This window comes from Zootoca vivipara, chromosome 2, assembly GCF_963506605.1.
Source record: "Zootoca vivipara chromosome 2, rZooViv1.1, whole genome shotgun sequence".
NCBI lineage: Eukaryota > Metazoa > Chordata > Lepidosauria > Squamata > Lacertidae > Zootoca > Zootoca vivipara.
The window spans coordinates 76,563,481-76,586,961 of NC_083277.1; the positions used below are offsets into that span (position 1 = coordinate 76,563,481).

General features: G+C 40.1%; 1 protein-coding gene across 8 annotated transcripts in view; it reads left to right on the forward strand.

Moving 5' to 3' along the window:
- Positions 1-23,481, forward strand: part of HTR4 (5-hydroxytryptamine receptor 4) — a 173,207-nt gene that overhangs the window by 100,461 nt on the left and 49,265 nt on the right. For all 8 annotated transcript variants that reach the window (XR_009557164.1, XR_009557162.1, XR_004691944.2 and 5 more), the window contains 2 exons: positions 9,893-10,046; positions 12,740-13,308. Coding sequence is in view for 2 of the 8 variants with exons in the window: in XM_035105230.2 (XP_034961121.1) it covers positions 9,893-10,046; positions 12,740-13,308 (723 nt within the window). In the remaining 6 variants the exon portion in view is untranslated. The remainder of the gene's footprint in view (positions 1-9,892; positions 10,047-12,739; positions 13,309-23,481) is intronic.

The window sequence follows — 23,481 nt, forward strand, 5'->3', positions numbered from 1 at the left end:
ATTTAATAATTGCCCCATACTCTTGACAATCTAGATGGTAATATATGTAACTTATGTTTAGCACTGTGAACATAGGCATATTAAACATTCAGAGTCCATTTGTCCCCATACAGGGAATATTGGATTCATGATAATCAGGGCAGAAGCCATTACTCCATTAGACTGTGTGATTAACTGATTAATGGCTTACCTCTTAAATTATAGAGAGCTTCATTTCATTAGTGTTGGCCATCTGGGCTCTCACACATCCACTGACAGGAGCTGACCTGATGGCTTCTATTACTGGCAGAACCTCCCATTATTTTTTGCTGATGGAAGGGACTTAATGGATGGTGAGGACCTAAGATACATACTAGGCCAGCAAATGGGGTAGGAATTAAAGGAAAGTGTCTCTGCCAAAAGTTTGTCCTTTCACTTTCTGCTTCTGTTTACTAGTCCTAGCACTTTTAATTTATATGTTGTGTTAGGGAGGTCCCAAGCAGAAGAAACCCTGGATGTCAGAGTAAGGTGGCATCTCCCTACATGTTTGAAAGTTCTTAGCATTGCAATGTCAGAAGAGTAGAGTTTCCCAGACTTTGTGAAAGATGGTGGAAGAAATAATTGTTGGGATACCTTGGGATTTTCTTTTGCCATTAAAGATCTTAGAGCACTAATTAGTGCTGCTTGCAATAATTCTGTTATATTTATTTAATGCTAACTCTGACTATGGCTAGATTATTTGTGCTTGTGACTGGATCATTGGTATTTTGCATTATTATTATTATTTTGTAAAACAGTCAATTCTGAAAGCTTTAGACAATTTTGCCCTAACATCTGGGTTCTCTTCACACTACTTAGTCGGATGCAGATATTTGTGGCAGATTCTGGACTTCTAGGTCCTAGAATTTCTGCCAGTCTCCCTAGCTTTGATTAAGAAGAGTCATAATCAAGCATCTCCTTTAAAATAAAAATTGAAAAAGTAATCATATGGTGCAGTGTGGACTGAAAGAGCCTGTTCAATTTAATGTCCAGTCCTGCATAAGTTTTGCAGCAGTGAGGACCTTATCAAGATGATACGTGATGATGATTGGTTCAACTGTTGAAATAAGCCACCATTCTGCAAAAAAGGGAACTAATAAAAACCAAGACCTTTTGCTTGCATTAAAATTTACTTGGCAGGAAATACAACAGTTTACTTTCTGTATGCATCCCTGCATCCTGAAACACTATGTGTGTTGCCAAAAAGGTTATAGTAGATATGGAAAAGGGTTTTTTTTTTTTTGCTATGGCACATTCCAGGGTGGAGTAGATGATGCATAGAAGGCCAGCAGTGTGGAAAAAAAATGTGGTATTGGCTTTGTAGGTTTTCTGGTCTATTCTAAACAAGACACGTGTTTTTTGCTTCTTGTCCTCTGCTTATAATTCGTATTTCAGCTGCTACCTCACCTGAGCAGCCTGCCTCATTCCTCCACTAGCTGCAGCCTGGAGGGTTTTGCAAAGGCAGCAATGAGCATAGATACAATATATTATCATAAATCAGCACCTCCTACCTGTATCTAAAGACACAAACAGAACCCTCCCCCTCCTTTTCCCAAAGAGAATGCTAACGTTTAGGCATTGTGAGTGCTGCAGAAAGATATGCGTTCCTGTAAAATAATTCGAAAAGACAGGATCTCAGATGAGAACTCTGGATGGCAGAAGCCTGCAAGGGAACTAGTGTTAGCATGGTAGAAAGGGTAAAGTGTAGAAGCGCTTCTGTCCAGAGAATCCTCAGGAGACAACAGGTTCCATGTGACACCTGGTCACAGCTTCTGCTCATGCAGAACTTTGCTGTCAGGTCTAGTGCAGTGCCAGTGATATCTGTGTCTTAGATGCCTGGATGAATCATACTTGGTTGTGCAGGGGAAAATACTTCCCTTGTGTTGTGCTACTCTCACAACCCCTGCATGCCCGATGAAGCCACAGTCATGTCTGAAAAGGGGTTATGATTGACAGGTTGAGTAGACTGGGGGAGAAGGTGAAGTAAGTGCAGAAGAAGGAGCTCAAATTAATGAACTTTAGGAATACTGTCCTAAGGGTGGCAGGGCAGACTGCTTGCTCACTTGCCTAACTGGGCCACCCACTCATTCAAACCCCAGGCTTCCTTTACCCTGCTGTGTGTGCGCACAAACAGGCAGGGAGATGGTGACAATGGCAACATGGGAAGTCCTGCCTGGGCCACCTGCCTGCCCACTTGCTCGCTTGCTCTTACAGCCTGCCCACTTGTGCCACTAGCCTGGCCTGCCTGCCTTGCTCACTTGCTTCACCTGCTGCTGTCATGTTACAGTTTGCATGGCCACCTGTTGGTAGCCACATGAATTGCAATGTGACAGCTTATTTTTCTTGTTGTTTAGTCGTTTAGTCGTGTCCGACTCTTCGTGACCCCATGGACCAGAGCACGCCAGGCACTCCTGTCTTCCACCGCCTCCCGCAGTTTGGTCAAACTCATGTTCGTAGCTTCGAGAACACTGTCCAACCATCTCATCCTCTGTCGTCCCCTTCTCCTAGTGCCCTCCATCTTTCCCAACATCAAGGTCTTTTCCAAGGATTCTTCTCTTCTCATGAGGTGGCCAAAGTATTGGAGCCTCAGCTTCACGATCTGTCCTTCCAGTGAGCGCTCAGGGCTGATTTCCTTAAGAATGGATAGGTTTGATCTTCTTGCAGTCCATGGGACTCTCAAGAGTCTCCTCCAGCACCATAATGCAAAAGCATCAATTCTTCGGCGATCAGCCTTCTTTATGATCCAGCTCTCACTTTCATACATCACTACTGGGAAAACCATAGCTTTAACTATATGGACCTTTGTCGGCAAGGTGATGTCTCTGCTTTTTAAGATGCTGTCTAGGTTTGTCATTGCTTTTCTCCCAAGAAGCAGGCGTCTTTTAATTTTGTGACTGCTGTCACCATCTGCAGTGATCAAGGAGCCCAAGAAAGTAAAATCTCTCACTGCCTCCATTTCTTCCCCTTCTATTTGCCAGGAGGTGATGGGACCAGTGGCCATGATCTTGGTTTTTTTGATGTTGAGCTTCAGACCATATTATTTTTCTTACAAAAACATTATATAGTAAGATATGAACATTATTACTGCCATCTATGAATGCTTATGCATCCCATTTATAAGAAGAGATCCTTAGGCATCTGGTTAGTCCCTGGGGGTAACAAGATCCTGGACTAGATAGGCCTTTGGTCTGATCCAGCAGAGATGTTCTTATGTTCATATGGCTGATATACTTTAGTTGTGAGGTTCAAAAGCATTCTGCATAAACTCAGTACTATCTTTTCTAGGTCATACACACACCATGCAGATAAAGAACTTTTATACCACTTTAATAGTAATGACTTCCAAGAGAGAAAATTGGTGGTTCAAATTAAAGTTCAAGGAGAAAAAATAATTTTGGTGGGTATATATGCACCAAATGAAAATAAATCAAAATTCGTCCAAGATTTAGAAACGGAATTGTTAGATTTTTGCAGATGAGAAAGTAATAGTGATGGGGGACCTTAATGGAGCCTCATCACTAGAGATGGATAGAACGATTAGGAAAAAGATACGAAAGAAGGTAGGCTTCCCAAAACCACTTTTTTTTAATGACAGAAACGGTAAAATTGGTAGATATTTGGAGAGTAAAACATCCATTTGTAAAACAGTTCACTTTTTTTCTCCCATGTTCATGGAAGCAGACTGGATGCGGTTTGGGTTTCTAAGGAATTTGAGTCAAGAATAAAAAAAAATGAAATAGTTCCAAGAACATTGTCAGATCACAATTCTATAATCATGGAGATTCAAAAAGATATTCAGTCCACCTTTCGGTGGAGACTGAATGAAGAAATTTTGAATGACAAAGTCTTCATGGAAAAGACAAAAAGATAATAAGAGAATACTTTGAACAAAACTTGAATAATGAAACCGAACTCCAAACAGTCTGGGACGCTAGCAAGGCGGTCATGAGAGGCCTATTTATTCAACAAAATACAATTAAAAAGAAGGCAAGAGAGAAAAGAAAGAAGGAAATTTTAAATAAAATAGCAGAGAAAGAAAAAGAATTAATAAGAGCACCAAACAAAGAAGCAACAAAACAGGCAATAAAATTATTACAATCACAATATTCTATGTTAATGAGGAAATAGTATGGAAAATTAAGAAAACAAAACAGATTTTTTTGAAAATGCCAACAAGCCAGGAAAACCTTTGGCATGGCAATTGAGAAAATGTGAAAGGATAAATAGGATAAATAGGATAAAGCTTAACGGCAGAACAACTGAGACAACAAAGGAAATAAGGGAAGCCTTTGTAAAATATTTCACTGATCTTTACAAAAAGGGACCAGAGAAGTTGACGTTGATAGAAGACTATATTAAAAATAGCAATTTACCAAAGATAACAGAGGAGCAAATGAGGATTTTAAATACAGAAATATTGTCCTAAGAAGTAATAGAAGCAACAAACCAAACAAAGTAGGGAAGTCCCCAGGGCCAGATGGAATAACAGCCAAATATTATAAAAAAAAACCCTGAGTGACCAGCTTGTGAACCCATTTAAAGATACTATGAATGAGGCCCTGAAAACAGGGGAAGTTCCAGAAACATGAAAAGAGGCTTATATAACTTTGATACCAAAACAAGGTTCAGATGTAACATTGGTAAAAAATTACAGGCCTATATCATTATTAAATAATAATAATAATTACAAACTGTTTGCATTTGTTTTGGCAAATAGATTGAAAAAAATCTTAAAAGATTTTATCCATTATGATCAATCTGGATTCCTTCCAGGTAGACAAATTAAAGATAATATTAGAAATATATTGAATATTATAGAATATCTGGAAGTGAGAAATGAGGAAAAAACAGTATTGATGTTTATAGATGCAGAGAAAGCATTTGATAATGTTTCTTGGAACTTCATGAAGAAAGTGATGGAGGAAATGGGATTTGGACCAAATTTTAATAGGGGGATACAGACGGTTTACTCAGAACAGAATGCAAAAATAATTGTAAATTGGGTGATAACGGATAAATGTAATATTAAAAAAGGAACAAGACAAGGATGTCCATTGTCACCGCTGTTGTTCATTCTGGTACTGGAAGTATTGACAAGAAGATTAAGAGAAGATAGGGAAGAATCAGGAATAAAAGTAAAGAAAAATAAGCATAAGTTGAAAGCATTTGCAGATGATTTGGTAATCACTGTGGAAGATCCAAAAAACTCTCTCCCAAAAGTAATGAATATAATGCAAGAGTTTGGTCAAGTGGCAGGATTTAAACTAAACAAAGGTAAGACAAAATTGTTATTAAAAAAATCTGAAAGGAAATAAATAACAGAAATGATAGGGATAGAAGTACATAAAAAGTAAAGTAATTGGGTGTATGGATAACAGCAAAAAATATTAATATTTTTAAAGATAATTATGAAAAAAATTGGCATGAATTCAAGAGAAATTTGGAAATATGGAATAGGATGAACCTCTCTTTATTGGGAAGAATCGCAACCATATGAATGTAATTGCAAAACTGAGATTTCTTAACACTGCACAGTATAGCCTTTGCAACACCACAATAATCATTCTTTTTTAAGGATTGGCTTTGCAACTGTGTTAATCAGTCCCTGCTTGCTGCTGCTCCTTCCATTCTGGGCGATCCTGCTAAAGCTCTGTGCAAATGAAAAATAACCAAGAAGGCTTTTCAGAGGCTGGAATTAAAACAGATAAAATGTGACGAAGCGTTCTGTTAATGCTCAGTTCTCTACACAGCCACAAATAAACTCAATTCCCCTTAAAACATGCCTGTTCAGAGGTAATGAAGGAGAACTGTTGAAGAAAAGGAAGCGAGAGCTTTTGAGGAAAGAAATGGGATTGAGACCAAAGTGGCTAAATATAACCTGTTCATGCAGGTAATAAATGCAGTATGTTGCTTTAGAAGCCTTCCTCTGTAGTGCTCAAGACTACATGCACACGAAAGCTCATACCAAAATAAAAACTTAGTTGGTCTTTAAGGTGCTACTGAAGGAATTTTTTTATTATCTTGGATTTATAGAAAGTAGACCTAATGCGTTGATTGCTGAGCTTGTGAACTGGAGGAAAAAACCTCACACAAGAACAAACAACAGAACAGATGGCTGAGGCATAATCTGAGGCATGCAAGGCACGTTATGAATCTTTTTTTAAAAAAAAGTATTTGAAATGTGTGTTCTTTCCCCTTTCTATTTGCTACTATTGCCGCCACCTTCTTCAAAGTCTTCGAGGAACTCTTATTTTGTTTGTTTTCATGAGGCAGTACATTTATTTGTATTCCTCGTTAGACTAATTTAGCTCTGTTGAGCAATTTCATCTGAAATAGATCTTGTTAGAAGAATGGGTGTGGGGGGCACTGTCTTTAGTTAATTAGGAATATTAGTAGTTGCTTTTATTTGGGACATTGTTAAGAACATAATTGAGCAACCTGCTTTCTGGATGCCTCCAGGGAGCCAACAAGCAGAGTTTGAGGGAAGTAGAACTCTTTTCCATTGCTGTGCCCCAGTAACTGGTATTCAGAGAGATGCTTTCTCTGATCCTGAAGATGGTGTGTAGCTGGTACAGGTATGTTTCCGAGCACAATTCAAAGTGTTGGTGCTGACCTTTAAAGCCCTAAATGGCCTCGGTCCAGTATACCTGAAGGAGCGTCTCCACCCCCATCATTCTGCCCTGACACTGTGGTCCAGTACCGAGGGCCTTCTGGTGGTTCCCTCGTTGCGAGAAGCCAAGTTGCAGGGAACCAGGCAGAGGGCCTTCTCAGTAGTGGCACCCGCCCTGTGGAACGCCCTCCCATCAGATGTCAAAGAGAAAAACAGCTACCAGATTTTTAGAAGACATCTGAAGGCAGCCCTGTTTAGAGAGGCTTTTAATCTTTAATCAATTATTTTATTCTTCTGTTGGAAGCCTCCCAGAGTGGCTGGGGAAACCTAGCCAGATGGGCGGGGTATAAATAATAAATTAAATAAATTATAAAATTATAAATAATAATAATAATAATAATAATTATTATTATTATCCAGCATGACTTGTAACTGTCAATAACCTTTTCCTCCATGAATTTGTCTAATCCCCTTGGTAGTATATGGGGAGATGGGAAACGTGGGTTTATGGTAGGGATAGCCATTGTGGTGCCCTTCAGATATTTTTAGTCTACAGCTCCCTATTATCCCTGACCACTGGCCATGCTGTGTGTTTAATGAGATAGCTGTTGGGGTTTGTGGAAGCTCCCAGGCTAAAGGCAGGGCAGGTGAGAGTGTGGATGCTTGTGTGTACATGCATTGCAAGTTTAAGGCTGAGACAGTACCATCTATCTCTGGTGATCTGATGGGGATGCTGCCTGGTAGGATTGCATCCTACTTGCCTCTACTTGTATATTTGTAAACAAAGCAAGGGTTTTAAAGGGCCATAAATATTCAGTGTACTCCCCTACAGAGGAAACTCTAGAATGCCATTGGAATTTCTTGCTTCTTGAAAGTGGGCAGCATGTGACAATATAGAAGCGTGTGTGATCCTTTGGGATAAAATACATTTCTTGGAATCTTTCACTTTATTTATATTATCTATATACCACCCTTTCCATATGCCATAGGACAGTTTTTACAGAATCAAATAAGGATATATAAAATTCATAAAATGGTGTCATCGTTAAAACAACAGCTCATCAACTGTCTTTTAAAAAAATCACTAGAGAGCAATTAGTAATAGCAGCAGTATGGTTCAATAACTCGTCTGAACATGATTTTTAATGTGGACGTTTCCCAGGTATTTGTAGGAAATTTATTAAACCATTCCAGTTAGAAATATAGGGAGCTCTTTGGTGCTCCAATGGGCTTGTGTACACCTAGTGCAGCCGGGGGCTATATTCAGTGCTGCAAGAGTTGACTTCTGCTTGTGCATCGACACTTTCCTCTGATCCCCTAACCCTCTGGAGCAGATTTAAAGGGTGTATGATACGGATGGATAAATCCTATTGCAGTCCTTTCCAACCTGGTTCTGGGTGTGGATGTCTTAAAGTATGCACAGTTATGCAGCAAATGACACACATTGATGCTGCCCCAAGCAGCTTTGCAGTGTTAAAATTAGAAGAAGAAAAACAGAGTAAGCCTTCAGATCATCTCATAAGTACCCTGGTCTAACCAGCTGTCATAAAGGTTTAGTTCACAGATCTGTGGTCTGTTCCAAGGACTGGTTCAGTGGAACAGATTGGGGCCTGTGTGTGGGGGGGCGTTCATGGTAGTCTGCAACGAAATCTTCTGGCATTCCTAGTGTGCATGGCAGGGGGTGTCGTAAGGCAAGGGCGAGGAGGAGGAGAGCGCATTCTGTGGCTGGAAGTCTGTTCTTGATGTGTGAGTGTGCATGTTGTAGGTTTGTGAATGAGGATCGACTTATAAATGGAGAAATACAAATATTGAAATTTAAGCAGCAAGCAGGTTCAAATCTCAAGATGTCCCTTTCATAGAATTAACTATTGCTTAATAGTTTGTTTAACCAAAAGTGACACTGTCAGCTGCAAATGATAGAAATTGATAAACCTGTGCAGCAGAACTGCCCGGCTGAATTGTCTCCTTCATTGCGGTTAATTGAGTATCATCTGGAAATATTCCCATATCATTTTGTTACTTCTGATTCAATGTGTTAATTGCCAGGGGAATTTGCAGTCCTTTAATTTCTCTTTCTATATCTAATCATGTTCCTTTCCTCTCTTGATGCAGAGAGAAAACACTCTATATTCTGCATAAATATTCTCTGCAAAATACCCATTTCTTGCTAGCACAGCAGCCAGCTTTATCCAGCACTCTCCAGTAGGGGTCTCTTCAGACATGGGAAAAAAATTAACTATTCTTATGAAGGGAAAATTCACCATTGAGGATTGGAAGAATGATTAAGAAACCATTTTGACAATAAGCAAAATAAATGTTCCATAAAAATGTTCAACATTCTGTTAGAATATGAATGTGCGTTTGAACAAGTTATAATAATCTATAATTTATAAATATTAGAAAAAGCTATTTTAAGATATCATCAAGGTGGCATAGTATTCCTTGTGTTTTAAATGAAATAGCATAGAAATTATTGTAAAAATTGGTGAAAATGTAAAAAAGAGAAGGGTTACTTTCTTCCCGCTTAAAAGTTAGTTTGATACACTACCCATACATTTTTGCTGGCTCCCTACTAAAAAGGCTACTCAGCTTTATCTGCTTTCCCTATCTATCCATAAATACTAAGAAGCTGTGCTTATTGTTGGATATAGTCTACTACAGGCATCCCCAAACTGCGGCCCTCCAGATGTTTTGGCCTACAACTCCCATGATCCCTTGCTAACAGGACCAGTGGTCAGGGATGATGGGAATTGTAGTCCAAAACATCTGGAGGGCCGAAGTTTGGGGATGCCTGGTCTACTAGGACGTGATCACCTGTGCAGACCTTTCAGCTCATTAGCATAAATATCAGCAGGAGGGGAAATCCGTGTCAGATGCAAGGGTCTTTTGAATCTTCCTCAAAATCTTGCTTTCCTATTCTTCAGATAACAACAGCTGTTTCTCAGTTTGCCAAATATTAACAGTTTTAACGCTAAGCAATCTTCTATACACAGGTTGGCTATATGTGAGCTTTAGCTTTTACATCAGTTTTATTGCACAGTGCTGTGTACACTGATACTGTATTAATAATAATACTTAATAATAAGAATAGCCAGGATCTTAAGGATTGTACAGTCACAGATGAGAGAAGCATTAGACTTGCTCCCCTGTGTCAGCAAATTGCTGGAAGCCAATGCTTAAATTTCACAGATTTGAAAAGATGGGACTGGTTGAAGAATGTTTGGTCCCTTGTTTCCATCAATTCTTTTTTCTTTCCTCTTTCAGGTACTATGCTATCTGCTGCCAGCCGCTGGTTTATAGGAATAAGATGACACCACTGCGCATTGCTCTAATGCTGGGTGGATGTTGGGTAATCCCAATGTTTATTTCTTTTCTCCCTATCATGCAAGGCTGGAATAGCATTGGCATCATGGACTTGGTGAGTAGATCCTAGTTGTCTGGTGTGAAGTTAAATTCTGTATGAGAAAGTCTTGTATTGACCAAAATCCCTTCATCTCTTTAAATAGCATACAGTTTCACCCAAGAAGATTGAAAGAGGAGTTCAAAATTGCTTCCAGACCATTTATATTACCAACCTGAGGGTCAGAAAGGCAATTTCACTTCTGTCATAGTGTTGGCTGCTGTGTCTAGGAATTTATCACCTTCCCTTGGAAATCTTGACCCCACCTGCCATTTTATTTTACTGAAATGACTCTAACCTTTGTGCAAACTCTAGAATTCATCACTATTCTTTTCCATTTGTGATCTGAATATTTTGCAATTAGCTTGATTCACTTGTTCCACTCATAGCTAAAGTTGACAGAGTTGGTTCTAGATAGCCTCCAAAATATCCTGTGATTCTATGAAATATCATTACTGTGAATTTAAAGAGAATGAAGTCTTGCTCATAGAATCCTAGAAATGGAAGTTCCTGTAAAGTTGCAGTTCATCCAGTCCCTTGCACTGAGTCAAAGTAATTGATGATCTGTACTTCATTCACAACTTTTTAGGGCTGAAATAAATATTGCATGAATCGAGCCTAGCAAAACCCTGATGGACCACTTTTGTTTGTTAGTTAGAAGTAGTTTTGAGAACAAGCAATTTGAAGCAGCTGAGTGCTGTAGGGAGGGAATGCTTAACCCTTCTTCTGATTAACACTTTTCTATAGTGGCTCCCTCTGAATCACTTTTACATATATATGGTGCTATGTGGAATTCCAGGTGTGTGCTTGCAAAGGTAAACACCTGTCTGGAATTCATAGGGAAGAAGCGTTTCTGCTGGACAGTTACTTCAGAAAAGCAGTAGAAAGGCTAGTCAGTGCTTCCCCCGCCCTTTTATCTTCCAATTGTCTGCTTTTCAAAGTGGCATTTTAGTAAGAAAAGCAGCCACCCAGAGATTTATTTACACCCACATTTTGTTTAGTATTACCCTGATTTTCAAAAGATAGATTTAAGCCTACCCTAACAGATAGGTCTCCCTTATCTGGAAGTATAATCTGGAATCCTCTCATAACCTTGGAACTTCTCAGCCCAGGGGGCCAGGTCCACAAAGGCAACTGGGGGAACTAATGTTGCCGAAGTACATAATGTCTGGATTGAGAAGCTTTTTATTGGGCTGTGGGACATAAAGTTGGACATTCTGAACCATTAGGAAGAAGGTAAAGGAAATACCGTATTTAAATGTGTAGTGAGAGCAGCACTTTGCATGCTAAGATTTAGGCCAAACAGTGGAAGGGACCCTGACTAGATTATCCTTGGGGTCCCTTCCAACTCTACAATTCCATGAACGTCCTTGAAGGAGACATTAATGATTACACGCTCACTCTGAATATCTGCTGTGGTCTGATACTGAGTGATTGACAGATCACAGTGACATCCATGATACCTTCAGAACCCATTGGCTAACATGTTGTGAAAGAATCTTTTCTACTTCTATCTATTCCCCCCCCCCCTTCCAATGACTTCCTTTCAGTGAATGTTGTTTTTACTTCTGTGCATTGACAACATGCCACCCTTCATAATAACAGTTCTTTAAATTGATCCCCCTTACCATCTAGTAAGCTTGCTGTCAGCCTAGCATGAGGGACAGTTGGCAACTCTTCCCATGAGACTCAGACCTGATACTTTCTGAAAACTGCTTTCAGTTCATGCTCCATTAAATTTACAACCATGCAACTACTACAACTGTCAAGAATGAGATGGGGTTTTTCATCACCCTGCCTTTCACAATCAGTGCTAGCAGGGAATGATGGGCAGGCAGAGGAATGTTCTATGCAGTCAAGCAGTCACAACCATTGCAATAGGCTTGGTGCCACATTTCTGTAATATTCCATCGATGGAATTATTTTCTTTAGCAGCCTATCAGTATTTAACATTCCTTCGTTCCTCTACTATGCTTCTATTCACACACGTGTAATATAGTATCTGCAGTATGGGCATTGATTCAGCAGTAACAAGCAGATTTGGGCATTGTGTAATTGTCCGTCCCAGAAAAGGTTCCATTACATTTTGAATTGCGACTCATCCTGATATTTAAATGTCAGAGAATAAACAACATTTTCTTTAAACATAAAACATTCAAGGAAGATAATAGAAATGGAGAAAAAATATTCATTAGGTCAATTCATAACTTTATTTGTTTTATTTCCCAATATTTATTTACCATTTGATTGTAATAAAATATAGAAGTGGTTTACAAACAGAATAAAACAATAAAATGATTAGTAAAAAAAAGTTTAAAACAAGTACTTTAAGCATTCAAAAATATTTAATATCAATGATGAACTAAACACCAGATGAAAACATACGTCAACATTTTACATGTCTGGATAGGCTTGCCTAAACAAAAATGTTTTTAGTAGGTACTGAAAAGAGTACAGTTACGGTGCCCTCCTGGTGTCAATAGGCAGGGAGTTCCGAAGTGTGGGTTCTGCCGGTTACAAAAAAAAAAAGACACGGGATAACTGGGAAATGAGAAATAGGCACAAGGGTTGGTGGAGAAAGTTCCAGATTCTCAGCAGTGTTGTTTTTCATTCCACACATGGGCAAATGAAGCAAAGAGAAGACAATTAACGATCAGAGAAGCTATAATATGTCCTTGTCTTTCTTTGCTTTTTTTGTTCATCTCCCTCAGGTAGAGAAAAAGCAATTCAACAGTATGTCCAACTCAACTTACTGCATATTTATGGTCAACAAGCCCTATGCTATCACCTGCTCTGTGGTTGCCTTCTACATTCCGTTTCTGCTAATGGTGCTAGCCTACTACCGGATATACATTACAGCCAGGGAGCATGCTCACCAGATACAGATTCTTCAGCGTGCAGGGGCCCCGACAGATGGGAGGGCACACCACCCTGACCAGCACAGCACTCACCGTATGAAGACGGAAACTAAAGCAGCCAAGACCCTCTGTATAATCATGGGGTGTTTCTGCTTATGCTGGGCACCATTCTTCATCACAAATGTAATAGACCCTTTCATAGATTATGCAGTTCCTGCAAAGATATGGACTGCTTTCCTGTGGCTGGGATACATCAATTCAGGATTGAACCCCTTCCTTTATGCATTCTTGAACAAGTCTTTCAGACGTGCCTTCCTCATCATCCTGTGTTGTGGTGATGAACGATACCGAAGGCCTTCCATCTTAGGGCAAACAGTCCCTTGTTCCACAACTACTATAAATGGATCTACACATGTGCTAAGGTGAGTGGTTGTTCAAAACTGGGTGGAGAATAAAGCAAAGATAATTCTGTTTTCATCTACTATGCGGGGAGCGGGGAAGGATTTTTTGTACTGAAGTAGCCAGGGCTATGGCCTGATTTAGAAGAGTTGCCATGTGCACATTTCAGTGCGTTAGCCATGGACCTTCCCTCACTCAAATCTTCCTCGGTGTTCTCAGTATGGCAACAGGTATGAAAGAGGTATCCTGCGAAGGGGATCTATGGTGGAGCACAAGAGGAAAGGGAGAACATATGAGTGCAGAGGAGTATTGTTAAAAGTGGAAGTGTCAGGGGAAAGGAATGTCTCCACAGATACCACAGATATCTCATCTAGTAACATGGTTCACCTGGATGTACTTGACTCATGTGCATTTTGTTAACACTAAAGTAGATTGTCCTGCCAAGATTAAATTCCTTGCAAAGTCCTTTGGCACCTACCAGAGACATGGTACCGTGTTTCCCCGAAAATAAGACACTGTCTTATATTTATTTTTCCTTAAGAAGATACACTATGGCTTATTTTCAGGGGATGTCTTGTTTTTTTATGACGCGTCCAGCCTCGCCTCTTCCTTGGCGCCCTCCAGAACTGCGCCTGTCACTATGGCTTATTTTCGGAGTATGGCTTATATTGCACAAATGCTTAGAAATCCTGCTATGGCTTATTTTATGGGTATGTCTTATTTTCGGGGGGAAAGGGTACAGTGCCACTGTCTAGTCTCAGCATGGGCTAAACAGAATGGCTGGAGCAGGTTCCATGGGGGGGGGATGCATTGGGACACCTGATCTCAATGATCACGGGCATGGGGATTTCTTACTGTTGCTGAGATAACAAAAGGGTTATTCCTGGTTTGTAGGGTTACCTGCAGGTTGCCAACCTTCCTGCAAATATTTGGGCTCATGACCATAATTTTTTTACTTGACACTAGTTGCTATGATGGCTGAGGCATAAAACTTTGAAGGGAACAGAGTAGATTGTGTATCTTCGGCCTATTTATATTAAATTGGGAAATGCTGAGGCACTAAGATTAAACTCCACTGAACAGCGAAAAGCTTGCTTCATCATGCAGGCTTCCATCCATCCTCCTCCCAGCTGGAGACTCTTTAACGATCGAACATAGCTGCTCAGGAATGCCTGTTGTGCACACTGCTTCATCAGAGAGCAATTATGTTTTGGTTTTCTCAGCTTCCTGAACTGATGAAGAAGGTGTTTGCTAGGTCCCTGTGTGGCTGTAAATTCTACTTGGGAATTGATAATAGAGACTGGTTTAATTGTGATCTGTGGTCCACTCTGCTTACCTAAAACTGTGGAGGCAGGGTTGGAGCTGGGGCAAGTGTGGGCGGAGAGTTAAATAGCAGAATACATTTTTTTTTTTTAAAAAAAAGGTGTCATTGGAATAAGACAAGAAGCAAGTCTTGGAGCAAAAGTATGGATCCCCTTTTCCTCAAGGGCTCATCATAATGTGTCAAAACTGTGTGTTGAAGTTTAAAATTGCATGTGTTATGACTTCCAGTGCTTGTGGCCACTGGAAGTCATGATGATGAGTCACAACTGGGGGAGAGACACCATTAAGGGATTGGAAAAAATGTAAAGGTCTCTCCAGCTATGCTGATCTCTGTGTCAAAAAACAACAACAGGGTATTTATTTGGTTGATGAGGAAACTCTAGGTTCTGTGACTTGAGGTTCTGTGACTTGAGGAAGCCAATTGCTTCCAAAAATGGCACATGTAAATATGGCCTGTGTTGTGGGTAGATTTTACAGCAGCACAGCAGGCTTAGTTTGCCTAAAAGAGATGGATGACTCAGAATATAGTTAGCAATTTTGTGAAGCATTGCCACCTCCTGGGTAAAGCTGCAGGGGGTGGGGGAAAACCTCCCTTGAATGTACACGTGATATAGAATCCCAAGACTGTGAGGTGAAAATTGTTGAATTCAGGATACTATCAGAGCTGGAGTCAGAAATCAAGGAAATGTTCCATGCATACCGTATCTCAAAAGTGATTTTGTTGATGCTTAGAATCTTTGGTAGGGACCCAGGTGGCGCTGTGGTTAAACCACTGAGCCTAGGGCTTGCTGATCAGAAGGTCGGCGGTTCGAATCCCTGTGACGGGGTGAGCTCCCGTTGCTTGGTCCCAGCTCCTGCCAACCTAGCAGTTCGAAAGCACGTCAAAATGCAAGTAGATAAATAGGAACCACTACAGCGGGAAGGTAAACGGCGTTTCCATGTGCTGCTCTAGTTTGCCAGAAGCGGCTTTGTCATCCTGGCCACATGACCTGGAAGCTGTACGCCGGCTCCCTCGGCCAATAATGCGAGATGAGCGCGCAACCCCAGAGTCGGTCACGACTGGACCTAATGGTCAAGGGGTCCCTTTACCTTTACCTTTAGAATCTTTGGTACATACATATTTTTTAAAAAGCTGTGAAAATGCTTTTTTATTTTTAAAAAATACATTGAATTTGGCATAGCTCACTGTTGCCATCCAGTGTCACATTTGTATATTGCACTTTACAACACATTTAAAATGTTTAATTTGCAGCTGTATAGCCGAGTCCTTTATTGGACCTCACAATGTTGATTTTGTCAGCATTGTAAAAACACTGTGTTGCTGAGTGATCCAAAATGGGTGTATTAAGTGACATATATTTTTCTTAATGTGTCTTCATTTCTCAGTTTGTTTCTAGTGTGGGAAAGGGGCATTCTATTATTATTATTTTTGTCTAGACAGTGTTAGCAGCAGAATTTCATTTTGGGATTTCTCACATTCAGGTTAGGAGAGAGAGAGAGAGAATGAAGGTAAAGTATGAGACTTCTTAGCAGATTGAGATTGACATATATAGTGACAATTCTTGTTTGATTTTGTTTAAGGTATGTTCAGGCCTGTGTTTTTGTCATATTTCAAGTCTCTTCTGTCTCTTGTCCTGTGCTAATCTTCATATGTCTCCCAAACACACCTGCTTTCTCTTCCTCTTGGGATTGTGGGTTCGAGTTCTTCATTTCTTCTGCTTTTATCTGTAGACCCGCCAGCTAAAAAATGTGATTACATGTGATATCTTGCAATGGATTTATAAAAGAGACAGGATTATCTCCTAGTAAAATATATTGTCAGATGAAAAGAGAAAAGCGCACATGGATACATTGGTAGGGGGAAAACCCTGAAGAAAGAGCTTGGCTAATGATCTATAAAAGGGAAGAGCAACAGTGGCCTCCATAAGTTTCTGGACTACAACTTCCATAATCCCTGGCAATTCCCCAAGTCGTTTTTTTAAAGTAATTTTTCTTAATTTTTCATTGATAACAGTCCAATGGAGGCCACATTAATACAATACCAAATCATACCAAATCATAATACAATCAGAAGAACCAATCAATCAGTTCCGAATTCAACATTTTTGGATGACTTTCCTGTGTATATCAGAAGTTGATGTTATTCCTTGGTCCTGCTCCAATTCTCTTAATTAGTCCAAATACAACAATTCCGATCTTAATCCTTTGTTTTAGCAGCCACTGGTATGATGACTTTCATTCGTATTTTACAAATCCAGATCCATTAACGTGCAAAGGGAATTTATATCCTGTAGTTTTCTGTGTGAAATATTTGTTTACATTCATCCTTTCCTTCATGTTGTAATAAATCAGTCCTCTTCAACATTCCCCCTCCTTCAAGGACTCAATTCTCATTACGCCACAACTTCTCCATTTTGCCTTTCCAAAACCAAAAGTATTCCAGCGTCTGGCCGTGACTCCTGGCATACTTCCAGCATTTGTCTTCTTTTGATCCTTTCCAATTTTCTAACCAGCTGGTGTCTCGCCAAACCCATAATCACAGTTAGAGCCCTCTTTAGTAGGTCGTGTCACCAATCATCACAGTATTTCACACAGCCTATTTCTTCAAGTACTCCGTAAAGAAAATTATAAAGTTCTTGTTGAATCCCTCATGCATTCCATATATAGTTGAAATCCATTAATAATTTCATTCCATTAGTAATTAATTACAGTAATTAGTTCTTCAGTGAAGGCTTGCCAAATCATAGCATAGCAAATATAATGAAAAAAGAGAGCAAAGGCTCCCCTTCACTTACATAGCAATCCAATTACAATGAGAGTCCTCTCCAGATCAAAACCTTGGCACTCAGTGGCTGATTCTTTTAGCAGGTTATCTTTCTCCTTCATCCAGAGCATGTCTGTTTCTTAAGTCCAAATTCAGATCCATCTTAAAAGAAACAGAAGTACCTCCACTCATGGCGACCGCATTGCAGAGTTTCCAATACATGCAGTGCTATGCACTCTGCGACCCTGACCCCACATTCCATTGGAGCTAGAGGCAGTTATTGGACAATCTGCGAGTGAAAGCTCTCCCCTCCCCAACCTGGGGGCAGGGGCTTGCAAGGATAATTACTCCCAGATTATCCTTAATTAACTGCATGGCTGGCGTCCACTATCGTGGGAATGCTTTGATGGTGTTTCCTGCTTGGCAGGGGGTTGGACTGGATGGCCCTTGTGGTCTCTTCCAACTCTATGATTCTATGATTCTACTTTTCGCCATGGCGGCAGTGCCAGAAGTCTGGCAATTTCCCAAGTTGGGTGGAGCTGATGGAAGATCTTGCACGCGCACACACAAATGGGAGCCCCAAACAGTAACTAATGAGATGTGCTGTGAACTGAGACTTGTGCCATTTTCTGTGACAAAATTTGGAGACATTTTCGTTGTCTCAGTGCTCATCCAAAGAAGCAAAACCAAGTCTTTTTATCTGGGGTAAAATGTAGTCAGCGACTGCCTATGCCTTTTTGTGTCATACTCTGATGAAATAACTTGGCCACCAGTCAGCTATATAAGATGAGTCTGTTGGATCAGGCCAATGACCTGTCCAGGCCAATGTCTTGTTCTCACAGTGGCCAATCAGATACCTGTGGGGGAACTGCAAGTGGGACCCAAGCACAGGAGCACTCTCCCCTGCTGCAGTTTCCAGCAACTGGTATTTGGAAACATTAATGCCTCCGGCCATGAAATCTAGATTTATTTCAGTAAGCAGTAATTTATTCTTTGATAGCTGCTGTTTTCAAAACATCCACAGCTACAGAAGAGAATATACAGTGAAAAAAATGATACATCTGTGCAAACTGGTAAATCTGTGCAGCCATTATGAATTTATTATATCTAAATATTTGGACACTTAAATCATAAGCAGCACTATGGTGAAGGGCATGATTGAATGCATTCCATACTGTACAGAATTTAAGTACTCATCTTAGTTTAGATTGATTCCTGTATTTTACAATTACTAATTATAGGTTTAGGTTTCAGTTCCTTCCAGTTCTAAGCAGCAGGTTTGTGAAGCAATGAGTGTAATGAAACATGAGTTTTCATCGCACTCAAGTCAAGATGCATCAATTTAAATGCACCATGTCTTTTATCTGAACAACAAGAAAGCTTTTGATAATGACTTTTACTAAATTTTGCAGGATTTGTTTCTCTAGGAACCACAACAATATAGAAAGATATTGGTTTTATCACAAGGGATATCATTATATAAGATTCCTAATAGATAAGACTCTGCCCTTTTGGTGAAAGACATTTTTATTAGTTTTTGTGTCTCTTCGTGTATCATTTCCCAAAACTTTTTAATCTTTGGGCAAGTCCACCACATGTGGTATAGAGTGCCAGTCATATTGTAACATCTCCAGCATTTATTACTGGTAGCTTTATTCATTTTCGCTATCCTGTCTGGAGCTAAATACCATCTATGGTGCATTTTCATGAAATTCTCCCTTAACGAGTAACAGGCTATGAAGTTTGTTTTTCCTCCAGAACTTTTTCCATTCATTATAATCTATTTCAATCCCCATATCTTGTTCCCACTTACATATATACTTATTTTTTGTTTCTTGTTCTGGCTCTGCATTATCTAAAAGCCTATACATTTTAGAGAGTATTTTTTCATTATTATGAAGAACTTCTTTTTCAAATCTTGTGGTTTTATTTCCAACCGCCCTTGTTTTTATGTCTTTTTCATGTGTTGCCTTCAATTTAAAGTACTCTGGCCAACTTACCCCCTTTGTTTTTAATTCTTCATATTCCTTTAATTTAGTATTTCCATTTGTACTTTCTATTATCTCTCTATAAGTTAACCACACTTCCTTTTTATTACATTTTAAAGTAGAATTTGCTTCTAGGGGAGATATCCACCAGGGGGTTTTGTCTATCACTTTTTCTTTTGTTCTTTCCCATACTTCAACTAGGAAAACAACTTTCAAATCTGCACCACATTAGAATATTATCGGGAATATGCTGGGTTTGTGTGTGTTGAGGGCAAGAGCGGCAGTCTCTTATGGCCCCTGGCAGGTGATGCGAAGAAGAAGAAGAAGAAGAAGAAGAAGAAGAAGAAGAAGAAGAAGAAGAAGAAGAAGAAGAAGAAGAAGAGGAGGAGGAGGAGGAGGAGGAGCTTGGATTTGATATCCTGCTTTATCACTACCTGAAGGAGTCTCAAAGCAGCTAACATTCTCCTTTCCCTTCCTCCCCCACAACAAACACTCTGTGAGGTGAGTGAGGCTGAGAGACTTCAGATAAGTGTGACTAGCCCAAGGTCACCCAGCAGCTGCATGTGGAGGAGCGGAGACGCGAACCCGGTTCCCCAGATTACGAGTCTACCGCTCTTAACCACTACACCACACTGTCCAGGGTCTCCACAGAGGAAAAAGGTGCTACAGGGATTGGACTCAGGGATTGACTGATAGCAAACATGCCAACCCAGAGAATCAATAGAAGGTAGTAACCATAGCCATTTACTATGACACAGAATTCTTTAAATCTTGTGTTTAGGTGAAGATGTGCTTTCTTTTCTCTCTCCTGCTGGCTTATTTAATGTGATCGGAGCTAAGGAAGCCCTTGCTAGGTTTTATTGCAGGGTACCTTAACCCACTCAGTGCAAGTCTCTGCCTGAAGCAAAGCATTAAATGTAGCAACGTAAAGCAACACCCCAAAACAAACTAGGGGAATAGACAAGTGTTGCTGTGAGGGGTGCTTGAAAAAATAAGACCACTTGGTGTCAATCTGGTGCCCCGCTGTTTTTAAAAGTGACCTTTGAAAAGCTCTATGTGAGTCAGAGCCATAATTTTCTTGACTGCTATGATTTTAGGTTGTTAAGCCAACTCAGCCAGATGTGGAACCAGCTAGGGTCCTTGGGTGGTAGGCTATGGTGGAGACGGTGGGGGTCCCAGGTGTACCGCCAGGGGTATGGTGGATGTTGACTCCAAATAACCTGCCCAGGTGCCATTGAAGAGGAACTTACGCACACCGCTCTTGATAATCAAGAGGTCCATTTCTACTCAATAAATTCCAAGGCGAGCCTGTCCCCCTGGAGCAGCGAGTCAAGTCCAGTTTGTTCACCTTCATAGGTTAGGCCTTGCTCCCTGGGGGAGGGGTCACTGCAAGTGGGTCCGCAATGACTCTGCCTTACATTTAATAGTCATTTGGTTTATAAATAGTACTAGAGGTTGGAGGAAAGCCTTTGGTATTTCCATATTTCTGAGTTCTCAGCCCAGGACTGTGGAAAACATGTTCTTTCACTGTTGACAGAAGTGGGTCCTGGTCTTTAGTGGTCAGCATCTTAAATTTACTGCAGAATAAGAAAAAAAAGGTAAAACTGGCATTGAAAGAAACCCTCTTTTGGTTCAGCTACAGATAACTGGAATTAATTGCTGGGGGAGGTGCTCACAGTTTGACCCCAATTTGTACCTTAACAGGAGAAGGAGCTAGACATAAAAACATTAGTCTTTGTGCCTCAGATTCTGAGTACAAATTGTGTCTCTTTTTCAAGGATTTGTTTTGTTTTAAATGTAGCTGGATAATACCTTTGCTTGGGCAGAACATAGGTAATAAAAATAAACAAATGAAGTCAAGGTCTAAATGAACTTAATATGTTTCTTTAGTGCATGTATGCCAGAATTCTGTTTAAAGCAATGTTTGGATAAAAGTCAATAGAATATGCATTAATAGCAGGTTGATCTTGCATGGTTTTACAACATTTCCAAAGATATTGTTCAAATCCTTGTGATGCATTGATTACAAAAGCTGCATTTGCCAAACACATTTCAGCTCTGAAAAATTTAAAGTAGCATAAAAACTATCTTCCAATCTCACCATAATACAATTTTTGGGCTTGCTTATGTGGCATGCTGCAGGTTCAGTATGAAAGAATGTGTAAATCTTTTGCAATTCAGCAGTATGCAAGCCCCTGTAAGAATATCATTAAATTATTACAATGTAAATTATTTAAAAATTGAAAGTTAAACTTTAATCTCCTAATTTCATGGATACACACACACACACACACACACACACACACACACACACACACACACTGTTCTGAGTCCATCCTCAAATATAAGCCTATTTTATATCTCTTAATAATAATAGTTCACCTGATCTAAACTAGGATGAAGTGCTTAGTGATGCAGTACTGATATTCCTATACTGTACGTGAGTTTCATTCTGTCCATATTTAATATGTTGTGTGTGGATTTAAGCTAAAACTCCAGTGCATAGCAAACATATACATACAATGCATACCATCCCAATATTTTGTACGCAGCCAAAAACTCACAAGCAATAGCTAGAAATATGTATTAACTAAATCAATCCATGAAACAGTATATGTTGTCCTTTTCCAGTCCATATTTTCATTTCAACCATTTGGTAACAAAGTACTTAACTTATGTTTCCAAAATGCTTCTCTAATTTTTAGCTGTTTATACAGTTCTTCCCCTGAGGTTTGTACTCATTCTACACAGCAAAATTGTGGGGATTCCTGATCATGCTTGCATGCAAGAAAGGAATTTTACTAATAGAGCCTGTGATTTCTTTCTTCTTATGTGATGTTCGTGTTCACAAATATGTGTTTTAATTTTTCTTGTAGTCAATACCGACATAAAATATTGGGCAATGGCAGCACACTAAACACGGGAAGTACACATGAAGGAATAATCTTTCCCCTGGGGAGAGATGCATGGCAATCTGAACCGAACATTTGGTTAGCAGCATGCAACAAACTATTTTCATCAGGGCAAATGCTGCCATGGGCAGACAAACTTGCATGCTGTGTGCTGATTGTCCCATTCAAGGCAGAAGAAATGCCTATGCTTCAACCAAAATTCAGCTTCCATGTTGACTTTCTACTGTGGGAACTGAAAGTAATTTCATGGCCCTTTTGCTGAAAAAGCAAGAACTTCAAAAGAGAGGCTGAGGTGGAAAAAGGCTAAAAGTGGTATGGGTACTATCTACAGATTAATGGGAACATATTGTACAGATTGTTGTTTAGTCGTTTAGTCGTGTCCGACTCTTCGTGACCCCATGGACCATAGCACGCCAGGCACTCCTGTCTTGCACTGCCTCCCGTAGTTTGGTCAAACTCATGTTCGTAGCTTCGAGAACACTGTCCAACCATCTCGTCCTCTGTCGTCCCCTTCTCCTAGTGCCCTCAATCTTTCCCAACATCAGAGTCTTTTCCAAGGATTCTTCTCTTCTCATGAGGTGGCCAAAGTATTGGAGCCTCAGCTTCACGATCTGTCCTTCCAGGGAGCACTCAGGGCTGATTTCCTTAAGAATTGATAGGTTTGATCTTCTAGCAGTCCATGGGACTCTCAAGAGTCTCCTCCAGCACCATAATTCAAAAGCATCAATTCTTCGGCGATCAGCCTTCTTTATGGTCCAGCTCTCACTTCCATACATCACTACTGGGAAAACCATAGCTTTAACTATACGGACCTTTGTCGGCAAGGTGATGTCTCTGCTTTTTAAGATGCTGTCTAGGTTTGTCATTGCTTTTCTCCCAAGAAGCAGGCGTCTTTTAATTTCGTGACTGCTGTCACCATCTGCAGTGATCAAGGAGCCCAAGAAAGTAAAATCTCTCACTGCCTCCATTTCTTCCCCTTCTATTTGCCAGGAGGTGATGGGACCAGTGGCCATGATCTTGGTTTTTTTGATGTTGAGCTTCAGACCATATTTTGCGCTCTCCTCTTTCACCCTCATTAAAAGGTTCTTTAATTCCTCCTCACTTTCTGCCATCAAGGTTGTGTCATCTGCATATCTGAGGTTGTTGATATTTCTTCCGGCAATCTTAATTCCTGCTTGGGATTCATCTAGTCCAGCCTTTCGCATGATG